The following is a 12363-nucleotide window of genomic DNA, read 5'->3' as shown; positions in this document are numbered from 1 at the left end:
ACAACTCGCGCGTCACTGTAGTATTACTCAGCGATTTTGTAGTATTATTCTGCAAGTCACCGTAGTAATACGCCGTGAGTCACTGCAGTATTACTCCATGATTCTTGTAGTATTACTCCGCAAGGCACCGTAGTGATACTCCTCATAGCTTAATATTACGTAGCACTATATTTATTTAGTAATTTACGAACATTTTAAACCATGTATAAGTACAATAAACACTTGTGTATGAATTACATTTTTGTAGTTTTTGTATCTTTATCAATTTATAAAAGCCTGTTATTCATCGCTGTCAATAAAGACTCAAAACTCTATTGACACCACAGTCTCCTGTCCTATCACATGACCAAAAAACAGACGCCTCATTGGTCAACAGCAGCTCCGATTTTTCCGAACACTTATGATTGGTTATCTGTGTAAGTACTGTGTAAGTAGTTGCTGACTCTCAGGAGGATTGTCTTACCTCCAGTATCGATGAGCCAGCGGTTTTGACTCCCCATAGGATCCTGCTGCTTGATCACACCCACAAGGTCTCCCTCGAGAACAGAGACGTCCAGGTCTTGAGCGGCGTTGAAGTTCCTTTCCGCCTGAAAGAGCTTATCAGGTCCGTAGCGCATCAGGAGGTTTCCTCGGTGTTCATCCGTCTGCAACATACAGTTGGGCTGGAAGAGACGTTTTATTTCATTATTGGTTCTACGAGTGACGAGATGAAGGAGGACGAGTGTTGGACTCACGGGGCCCTGCAGTTGCTTCCTAGACGTCTGTTTCTCCAGCGTCTTCCTCTCAAAAGGCTTCTTGGCGGCTGTGGGCGGGGGTGCGTCCGTCGGGCAGAAGCTGAAGCTCTGCAGAAGCTGAAGAACTCGGGTGTATTCGTCGTGGAACTGTGCGATCAGGTTTCCTTCTGCCCCCACTTTTCGAGGGAACTGGAGGGAGAATAGAAGAGTTACATGAATCCCTCTCACCCAGGATCACTTATAGTGTCAGAGATTAATGTTGGCTTCATCTTTTTGCTCTTTTCTTCCCTCATTATCGACTCACTCTTTTGTGCTGCACTATTGTTGAGTGTTTAACCATCATTTAGTAACCACTAGCTCTGGCGTTAGCATAGCCTCCAGATTTATCACTTTCTGAACAACAAATACTTATGTCATATTTATGTCATGATCTCAAATTAGGATGTTAGACTCAGGTTGTCAATGATTTCCCTCAAAATAGTATTACTTTGAGCTTACTCTGGTTCAAGAATCTTACAGGACACACCAACACTTCTAATGACTTTTAAATAAATAAGGAATTTTTCAAGGCTTATTCTGATGATGTGACTCGTTGGATTTAATTCAGCAATTACATTTCCTTGGGACAAAATTATATATTGTGACTGTTGTAAAGGACCATGAAGTCAAAAACAAAAACCCCAAAACAACAAAATGGAGAAACAAAAAGATAATTCCTTTAAAATATTTACAAACCATTAAATTAAAAATGATTTAAAATACATTTATTTCTATAAAAGGATCTAAGAATTCTATTAAATTATTACGAGCAGCAAAATGTGCAAAGAAAAGGTTAAAAGTCCAAAATAACTTATATATTAATTTACAGGTTTGAGTTGGTACAATGGTAAATACAAAATCAAATTGTAAACTGTCAGAATCATGACCTCATGAGGGCTGCAAAGTTACAGTCAAAGAGAAGTAAGTAAGTAATTCTTATTTGTATAGCGCTTTTCCAGACCAGGGTGACAAAGCGCTTAAACAATCAAAACAATATTCAATAAAGTATGTACTTTAAAGGACAAGATAACACTGAGAACAACACAGGAGTTCCAGAAAATCAAGGAAAAGCCTGAACAAATAAAAATGTCTTAAGATGTTTCTTGAAAGAAGTACTGTCCAGAAAGCCCCGAAACCCACTTGACTATAAATCGATCATCTGTCTGCAAACATCAAAACCACACTCACCAACTGAAGCGTCGGCTTGAGCTCCCCGAGTGTCGTCTTCATGAAGTCCTTCTGGGCCTGAGCGAAGGCGCGCACGCAGCCCGTGAACAGCTCCTCGGCCGCCGTGTAGAACTTGGGCAGCTCGTCCAGCAGCTGAGCGTTCAGGGCCTCGTAGTTGTTCCGGGACGCCTTGAGCTCCTCCTGGACCCGGCGGTCCCGCAGTCGGTCCGCCCGCTCCTTGCAGTTGTCGTAGTCCAGCAGCTTGTCGAAGCGCTTCTGGATGAGCTTGTGCGGTCCGGCGAACATGAGGAGCAGCTGCGTCAGCGGGTTGATGACCAGGGATTCAGTTCGCTCCTTCTGCTCAGAGGGTCACAACTCGGGGTGAGAATCTCAGACATCTTCGGAACAACGGCCAGCGGAGACTTACAAAATCGGTGAACTGCTTGTCGCTGATGCAGCGATGGGCTCGTTGGAAGCGCTCGGGGTCCAGGATGCTGCGATCCGTGTAGATGTCGCAGAAGCTGATGGCCGCCAAAACTTTTACAGACGCCGACTCCTGGAAATACAGAAATACTTTAACCACAATAATTCTATTAAAGCTCATTTTTATTTTATATGTATATAATCTTTTCATAAGTACTTTTGTGTGCCGAGGAAAGGAACATATTAGAATTTTAATAACATTGAACATAACTATTAAAAGGAATAATATTATTAAAGAACACACAAAATGTATTAGGTAAAAATATGGAAAAACTGAACTCATTCATCATAATGCAACTGTGTTTGTGTACAATATTTGTTTTATTGAAATGATTATTATTATTATTATTATTATTTTCATCAGCAACATCCTGTTCTGGCACTAATAAAGTAAGTAAGTAAGTAAGTAATTTGTATTTATATAGCGCTTTTCCAGACCAGGGTCACAAAGCGCTTAAACAATCAAAACAATACTCAATAAAATATATACTTTAAAGGTCAAGATAACACAGAGAAAAGAAAGAGCAAGAAAGAAGAGAAGAACAGCAGTAGTTGACAGAATCACCTTAAAAAAGGAGTTAATAACTGAGGATGTAAAATTATTTATATAATCAATGTTGTTCCATAAGCACTTCAGAAAATACAAGTTAAAATGACCTTTACTATTCTAATTTGACACACCAAAAAGGACTTATCTAAGTTTTTTCTGAAACTTTTAAAGTGAAATTGAGCTACTTTTTAAAATCAACAGAAAACTGAAAAAAAATGTGATTTACAGTAAACATATCTACACACTGTAACTACACATTTTTCTCACCCGTATATGTTGCAGGTACAATGAAATGTCTCTGATAAAAGACTTGACGAGTCGCTCTTGCAGCCGAAACCTCTTTTCCGCTTCGTTAAAAGCGTCGTCTTTGATCTGGGCGGGAAAAGAAAACGTGATTTACGAGTGACTTCCTCTTAGTTTACCTGAACTCTCCGAGCCCAAGCGTGCTTACCTGCGGGGATATTCCAGTCAGGTGTTTGATGTGGCTGCTGACTCTGTTGGATTTTTTGATTATGGAGTGCATGCTCAGCTTCGAGATCTTGTCGATGAACGTGTCCTCGTCTCCTTTCCTGTACTTCACCACTGTGACGGCAGAAAAAAATCATCAAGCAAAATGTTTCTGACGCAAACAAGGATTTAGTAAAGGTTTTTACCGAGATCCTTCCTGCGCTTGTACTCGTTGATGTTCATGTTGATCTCCTTGACGGCCTGCAGCGCCTCGGTCAGCGTGGGGTGGTCGTGGTGGCTCTCCGGCGTGGCCCCCAGCAGCTCCATCAACAACAACGGGTAGCGCATCACCCGCTGGACGGGTTTGATCAGGAACGAGCCGAGGTTTATGTAATTCGTCTTTCCCCTGCGGAGGGAAAACAACATTTGCAAAAAGAAAAAACTATAGAAAAGTAAAATTCAAGTGAGAATCACACTCGCAGCGTGTACGCTGAATGCAACAGTCATCATCAAATGAGGAATCATTCTGATGATACCGGGAAAGATTCAGGAAGATTTAAACGAGTCACCAAATGTAGAGAAAACACCTCTCAGTGACACTCAGTGGATGAGATGCAACAGCTTCAATAAATAGATAAGATTAAATTAAATTAAATTAAATGAATATTAATTGAATTACATTTTTAATCATAAAAGGAAACAATGCTTATAGATCGTCTGAGATGATTTATGTTTATTCTGTACGTTTGCAATTTCAGTCCACTAGGTGTCACAAGAGTCAAGATCAGAATCACACAGAATCAAGGACAGTGCTGTGAGAAGTCTCTCCGGACAGCAACACAAACACATGCAAACAGCACGATGAAGACTATGAACCCAGGAAGGAAGCCTTTCAGCAGACATGCTTTTACATTGTCGCGCCAACACTTGAAGCTTATTAAGCCAAATACACACACTGGGACGCAGTCAAGGTGTTAGTGATGACAATAGCATGCCGGGATTCTCATGCTGGATATACATGAGGACGCTTGAACTCACCATTCTCGGTATATGGCCCTGTTGAGGAGCGGATGACAGAGACACTTTACACATGTTTCTTGGTAGTAAACAACATGAACAAGTCACAGTACTAGAAGATACAGGTTTAAAGTGTAGAGTCCACTGTTTACTATTTATTGACTCACAGTGAGTATCATGGAAACTCTTGAATATTGAGAACATCATTATAATTTAGGGTGAAAACACAATATAAATAAAGATAATTAAGCACCTAGTTTTGATCAACTCATAATTAAAAAACAATTGGAAAATGTTCCAACAAATAATTTTCTATATATTTCTAAATAAATGTTTAAATACTTTGAAATATAAATATAGATTGTCCCCTCCCTGATACCTGGGAGTGACACCCTCATCTGCGTGCAGATACTGACTAACTCATTTGATCTATGAATGAATAGTTACTGGTCATAAAAGTTGCACCACTGAAGTGAAACCTTTTTAAGCTTTCACTTGAACATCCAAATATCCTCCAAAAGACACTTAACACTTCCTCATCTGTCAGACTTTTGACGTTTTTTACCATAAATCTTATGTCTATGTCTTGTTTGAAAACTCTTTCGAAACCAGTGTTTATCTTCAAGCTTGTTGTTTGAGTCACAGCTGGCGAAACCAACCGGGCCAGAGAAACCTGGCCGGGCACATAGCACAGCTCTATAGACGTAAGGCCGAGTGCAAACACGTGCATGGAAACAAATCATCCCATCACGAGTGGGAAAGAAAACTTTTCTTCTTTTTTTTTTTTTCATAATTCTTAGAGCGCGTTTCTATGTCAACACAGTTTGTTGTTAAATACTTGTTTAGGTCCAAAGATCATCTTTTCCCTCAGGACAAAGTCTAAAAAACACTCTCTCTTTACAGGTGACGGGATCCGCCGTGATAACGGATCCATATTTCTGTAACACACGTGACTATGACCAGTTAGTAAAACCATTGGTTTATCACACTCTGTTATCAAATGGCAGGAGAATAAAACGTTCATATAATCGACCTAGTGTCTTTAAAATACTCACATTTATATTAATTAATAGATTTAATATAATGTATATCCTTCATATATTTAAATGTACTTATTATTTAAGTAGTTTTTGTTTCGTTTTGATGAACAGTATCGTGAATGAACTACAGTCTACCTGAGAACATAAATAAAAGCTTGTTATATTAATAATTGATTGCTTCCACGAGCATGTCAATCATTGTAACAAGTGAACACAGGTACTGACCTCAGCCGCTCCAAACACTCCAGCATGTGACGCTGAATGTTTTCTTCCTTTTCGTAACTTTCCAGCAGTGAAATGGCATCGTCGTGGTTCTGGCAGTAGATTTTGTAAACTTCCTCCAGTTCAACTTTAAAGTCCAGAAACACTTTTCCTGAAAAAGAAACAAAGATTATTTACTCAAAATATTCCCTTAAATGTGGGAGCAACAAATGAATCAGACTTTTAAAATATTATACTCCTTTTTTATTTCTGCTAAACAAGTTAAAGATGGAATCGAGCCTCATTTTGAATTTTAAAAATCCAACACTTTCCTCGGACTCTCTCCAAAAGCAATGCCTAGGAAACAACGCACCATAGAGACTTAGAGTAATACACATTTTCGCTTTGTATACATCAAAAAAGTTTTCAACTACAACCAAACTTTTTTTTTGTTATGTATTTTTAATACATTTACATATTGATGTTATTATTTCTAGATGTCTTATAATCCTGTATGTAATAATCATGCATGTCATATGATCATTTAGTTCATGTGAACATTTTATGTCATGTGCAAATAATGTCTGCCACGTGAGCAGTAGATGTATCAATTCATGACCTTTCAAGTCATTTATACTTTTCTGGAGTATTCTTGAGGTTTAGGTGTTGATTGCCTGAGATTAGTACAAACATATGGTTTAAGTAAATTCTCTAAAAGTCTGTTAAGCTCTTCATCAGGTCTAAGTTTGAAACAACATTGGATGATGTTCAGGTAACAGTATATATTTCTGTCTCTGTACGTCACCGACAGGGTTTGTGTCTCTAGTAACTCAGACCAGTTCAATAATCCTGCCTTTATTAACTTAATTAATTTATGTGTGTCTTTGACTTTATGTATTTAGTTTTTTCCTGGGATATTTGTTGATCTACGATTAGGCCCCAAAACGTGCTCAAATGTTTTTCCATCGTTATTGTTTATTATTAAGTATTACACATTTCTCTATGATTTGCGATTTGATGCTAACGCTGCTTCTTACCCGTGGAATCCGAATCCTGCAGTGAGTCAAAGAGACGCTCCGACAGATCGATCACTGAGCCAAGGTTACCGAAGAGTCCCTCAAAGTCCACATTCTTCACCTGTAGAACAAATAATTACACACGAAAAATGATTAAAATACCACATGAATGTTTGTTTATATACATTAGAAGATGATCTACCATAAACACGATTAAATAGTATAGTGTAGGGAACACATGATCACAAACTGACATATTGTCAAGACACTTTTGATCAGATTTACTATGGTCTTGTTTTGCATGTCATTATTTCTGTGTGCACTTTGAATTTAACGCAGCAGTCTGTACCGTGGTTTGATTGTCAAAAGGAAAATGTAATTAAATTCTGTTTTATTTTGTATAGAAATTCAACCCCAAAAAATGTATTGGCTTTAGAAAATCTCATGAAAAATGAGGCAGAACTTAATCACATCCAGAATATAAGTATTAATAAAAAATGTGCCTTTTTCCCTCAAAACTGGAATGTCTTGTCACCTCAATGAGGCTTTATATATGGTTCAGACGCTTGGAAACCTGCTCCACTAGCTGTATGGTAATGAGCAGCATAAAAAACAGTTGAGTGTCTCTTTCATATGCAAGAACTCTGATCCACTAATCTCTTTCTCTCCTCATCAGAGCAACGAAAACTGCATCATGACTGAAAAAACAAGACTTTAAAGACATAATCTTTTCTTTTATAAAGAATGTTTTATTTTTTTAAACCTTTTTTAGACATCAATAATCAACAGAAGATAATGTTTTTTCTTTCTGTGCGGCCCGTTAACAAATGCCTCACGTACCGGGGGGACCCCAGTTTTATAGTCAAGCTTCATTCTAAATTATACGAGCACTTCGGTGCAGTCGAGAACTCCCATTTACCCATTTAAATGAAAAGATCTCAGTGTTTGATTTCAAACGGTAAAGCCACTACATCTCCTCGTGTTCCCATGGAGCTGGGTTGACACCATTTTTGCTTAGATCGGCGACAGTTTGAGTGTGAGAACGACATTCCGGGAGAAAAAATCTTGAACATCCTGCTCACCTGCTTCCTCTGCAGCGGCTCCACGATCTCCTCCACACACATCTGCAGGTCCTTGATGTAGTCCTTCTCCGTCTGAAGCAGCTCCTCGATGACCTTTGACCTCTTCTCCAGCATCCTCTGACTGGGATCATCGACACCAGTGCCCGGGCTGGGGTCGTAGGTCGAGGCGGGCTCTGAGGTTACGGGTTGTGAGGAGACCAGCGTCATCTCTGAAGGGAGAAGAATCATATGTTGATGTTAAGATTCATTAAGATGCATCAGTTACAGCTTGTTTTTGTAAACTCTTCTGGGCCACCCAGTCGGCTCTGGAAGTAAAATCTGTCAAGGCCGCTATCTAGGGAAGCCAGGGACTGGAAGAAGAGACTGGTTTATGCACCGCTGCCTTTCATGAATGGAGCACAAACTGAAATGAACTATGGCTCTTTGTGTGGAGCACAATAGCCCGAGTGCAGACGACCACAGACAGGGAGGGTGAGAACGAGAACAGAGCAGCCATTGGAAGAGGAAAAGTGTTGATTAAGTCAAATAAATCAGACTCCGAGCTGAATAATAAACAGTGATTTAAATGACTGTAGGTTTAACAATGAGATTCCATAACCGTAGACACCAAAAATAAGAATGTTTAACTTAATTGTATCAAATATCTTAACTCGAATACCCAGGCTTATCTTTCCAGATAGAGTGTTGATTTTAAAACTCAGGTTTACATGGTTTGTAATTTTAATTCGATTTCTTTTAAAATATTATCCTAAAATTTAATTTACATTTTACCAAATTAAGTTCCTGTTTGTTTTTTTAACTTCTATTTGTTTGATCTTCGATCACCTGGCGTTTGCCAGGCGTCACCTCCTGCCTGACTCTGTCAGGCTTCACGTGACCCGCCTTAGACTCCAAAGCAGCTTTACCTCATCAGTACCAGGTCAACACTGGCCAATTGTGTCGCGCCCGCCGAGTGCACGAACTGGAGCACTTGCAAAAGTAGTTCACTAATAGGTTTGGAAGGAGAAAAAAAAAAAAAAAGTCACGCGACTAAACCGAAACAAAAGGAAACAGAAAAACAATCAAATTCCTCTTTTAATTAGAGTCAATCAGGCTCATTCCTCCGTTTCATCCCGAGCACAACAACAATCATATGCTCTACTTCACAGGTTCAGACCGAAACTCCACTGAAGGCAGACTTAGCAAAGAGCATGGCCAGGATTTGACCTACTTTTGAAACTGTTGTGAGGATATAAATCCCTTAAATAGATGTGCATACACTACCCTAAACTGTAAAAGCTGTGTCACAAAACTGAAAAAGTCTTCAGGGAAGTCTAGAGAAGAGAAAAGAGAAAAAGTACTTTCAATGAGTGACCAATTGTACAGCCATTTTAACTGATAACATTAATGACAAAATAAAATAAATCTCAATCTTAACATTCTTCTTTGACATTGACAACTACAACCTGAACTAGATGAGCTTTTTACGAGGTGGATTATGTTTTTAATCCAATTCCATTTGAATATATGCTAATGCAAAGTCTAATCAATGGTTAAGTGTTGTGGAAATAATTTAATTATAATCCATTAGCCTTCACTGCGCTGTGGCAGCAGCAGAAATTATGCATTTGAATACATGATTTCTTAATAATGGTTTTAGAAGTTACTCAGTTACAGTTATATTTGATCAAGAATGTAAGATAAAGTTTGAACAATAACTTATTCCAGCCTTGCAAATGAATAACTTCTTTAACAAAGGAGAAATAGTTTGTCTCGCTACAAAACCCTGGTCACTGTAGCTTTGGTTACAGACAAATTCTGAAGTGAGCCAAAGCAACAAGCCACTCTTTTGAACACTTTAAAGTTAACAGCTCCTCAAAAACCCTCAAAGAATCATTTTATCATTCTACTTTTTTTTTTAAATGGGAAGATGCATTTTTTTTGCTGGAATTTTAATTGAAATGTTTACATGACCAACGTTTTGTTCTACACAGGTTTAACAATATTTTTTATTATTAAGTTGGTTTTCATATTTTGCTTCAAACACCAAAAACTGCTTTGATTTCATGTCAATGAACTTCAGAAAAAATAGTATTTACTAGTTAGATGATGGAAAATGTTTGGGTCTGCAATCAAATGCAGACAATGAAATGAAGAGTTAATAAAACATTCATTTGAGTTCATGTGTACAAGTTAGAAAAATAAGTCCTGCACCACCCTTACAAACTTCTATGATGTTCCTGACTTCCTCACACAGTACCACACTTACTCTCTAGGACTGTCATATAGGCTTTCTCTGGATCTACATTGAAGGTCCTTCTGGCCTCTAAACTTCTCTTTCAACCTTAATACAATGGATCTATAGTGAAGTCATAGTCAAGTCATGCTCCTCATGAATGTTGATACAAATGATACACAAAATGAAGGGAAATCTCAAATGTACAGGTATGAAGAGTTTGTAGGATTTATTTTTAAAAATAGGCTTCATAACTACTACTAGTATGTGATCGGCAAGAAGTTTCTTCATATCGATACGTCACACCAGATCATCACTATAGATATTCATGATTATTTTTAGGATAAGTTAGGAATGGACCTGGTTAGAAGTGATCTTATTCTATAGTTTTATCAGGCTTAGGAAGTTATTCCAGGTTTTCCTTGTTTATTTCTATGGCTTCTCACAGATCTGCTCAGAACTAGCGAAAATAATGGAAACTGTCATTGTTTTTCACACTGGAAATGTTTGCTTTGTTTGTCATGTGAAATAAGCGATAATGAAGGTATTTACTGTCTCCGTAATGTTCTAGTTCTTCTATAGGCACTAAAGACAGGAGTTCAAGAACATTTCAAGAACAGTTTGTTTAAGCCTCCTGACACGTGTGATGACACGAAATGTCTGAGTAAATGTTGATTCTCTAAAAAGGGAATAATACCGACAGGAATCTACATGCAGAGCTCACGGGGATTTGGCTGCATCAATTCAGTGGCCTCATGTGAAAGTTTTTGGTTCACACTCGGTGTGGCTCATGGCCGTCTGTATCTGACTCCTCTAACTATTAACCCCCCCTTCCTGCGGCACACAATGGTAGTTTAAGAGGTGCACACAGTGAGGGAGATTATATTCATCTATCAGGGTCAGGGGTCACATTCCAGCTCCTGGCGGATATCCCAGAAACCCTTGTTGTGTTTCAGGTTGTCCACATGCTTACATTCTGGTCCGTTGCGCAGGTGGAAGTTTGCTCGACACAAAGTCGCTTCATTTGACTCGATGGCTTTTCATGTCCGCATATGAGAAGATGGAGGACTTTCAAGAGTCTCTTCACCAATAGAAAACAGGCCCTTCAAAACAGGTGCATAAACGTGTAGTAGAAATAAGTAGGACAATTCCTCTCTGTACACACCGTAAGACAGGTGTTTGTGTGCTGTTGCTTCAAAATTATGAATGCAGGACATGTTACATGAGCAGGGTGTGTGAAGGGTTGTGACAGGTGACGTAGATGATTGTGATGAAACATCCAAAAGGCAGGTATGAACAAGATTGCACTTAATTTCGCTGCAATTTGTATTTAATAATAATGAGATAATAAAAAGAACACCCAGTAGAATTGGTCATTGGGAAGTAATGAAGAAGTGAGATGACACAAGAAAAGATGTATCAGAGCACAAATACAATAAGAATATATGTTATGTTCGCAACAGAAACTACAGCATTCCGAGTTGTATTTTTGCCTGTCGGTGGAAATTGCTGCGACCGACACTTTTGTTATTCATGCTGGTACCTGAAGGATCAAGTTACCTTTAACACAACCTGTTAAGGCCTACACCTGTGATCTGATTAATCTTTAAGTGTTAAATATACAGACAAATAGTTATGTTTGCCATCCAACATCATGACATTAATCGCCTTTGAAGAGGAGGGTAGATCAGATGCCCATGCTCAGTGTTTACACTTCTTCTTACCCAATTCTTATACCATATTTTAGCCCCTATAAGGCACAGTTAAAAGCCTCAAAATTTATCAAAAAACGACGAAATAGGCCATTCATTGAAGGTGCGCCTTATAATACGGTGCGCCTAATAGTGCGGAAAATACGGTAGTTAAACTGACCAAAGAATAACCTGAGCTATATACTTTGCCGACAATGGACCCAAGTTTAAATCACAAAAACATTTTAACTATATGCCACAACAGATTCCACCTGAAATTGAGCTGTAGTGTTGTAAACCTTTCATTGACAGCTTGTCAACAACTCAGTCATTAATGATAATGTTTTTAATGTTAGCTAAACATTATTAATCCATTTGGTGTTTAATGTTTCTGTACAATTTTAACTCAATTTATAGGTCAAATTAGTCAATAGTCCTACAATGACAGGCTTCGAAATTACATTCGTGAAACTCCTTCGACATCTTCGAAGCCATTATTCAATGTCGTTGCCAAGTCTCAATGTCAAAAGTTGCAAACTGAAAGTAAAGGATGAATTGATGGTCAATCTGGATACAATATTTTAGTTTTTGTTCCCCTTTATTTGGATCCCCGGCCTGGACCCAAAGCTTTACAATACCACTACAGCTATGTCCACAGAACATAAGATACATGGATGACTT

General features: G+C 38.4%; 1 protein-coding gene across 3 annotated transcripts in view; it reads right to left on the bottom strand.

The window, feature by feature from the left end:
* The window catches only part of dnmbp (dynamin binding protein), a 38551-nt gene that overhangs the window by 3260 nt on the left and 22928 nt on the right, over window positions 1-12363 (bottom strand). For 2 of the 3 annotated variants that reach the window (XM_087794088.1, XM_087794090.1), the window contains 11 exons: window positions 7777-7985; window positions 6716-6815; window positions 5703-5850; window positions 4459-4476; window positions 3627-3826; window positions 3425-3555; window positions 3241-3345; window positions 2368-2496; window positions 1962-2297; window positions 735-923; window positions 464-662 (listed from right to left, as the gene is read on the bottom strand). In XM_087794088.1, coding sequence (XP_087650214.1) covers window positions 464-662; window positions 735-923; window positions 1962-2297; window positions 2368-2496; window positions 3241-3345; window positions 3425-3555; window positions 3627-3826; window positions 4459-4476; window positions 5703-5850; window positions 6716-6815; window positions 7777-7985 — 1764 coding nt within the window. The remainder of the gene's footprint in view (window positions 1-463; window positions 663-734; window positions 924-1961; window positions 2298-2367; window positions 2497-3240; window positions 3346-3424; window positions 3556-3626; window positions 3827-4458; window positions 4477-5702; window positions 5851-6715; window positions 6816-7776; window positions 7986-12363) is intronic. The other variant, XM_087794089.1, reaches the window with a different exon arrangement.

The sequence above is a fragment of the Callionymus lyra genome, chromosome 6 (assembly GCF_982586985.1).
Source record: "Callionymus lyra chromosome 6, fCalLyr1.hap1.1, whole genome shotgun sequence".
NCBI lineage: Eukaryota > Metazoa > Chordata > Actinopteri > Syngnathiformes > Callionymidae > Callionymus > Callionymus lyra.
This window is presented reverse-complemented; position numbering and strand designations above follow the sequence as displayed.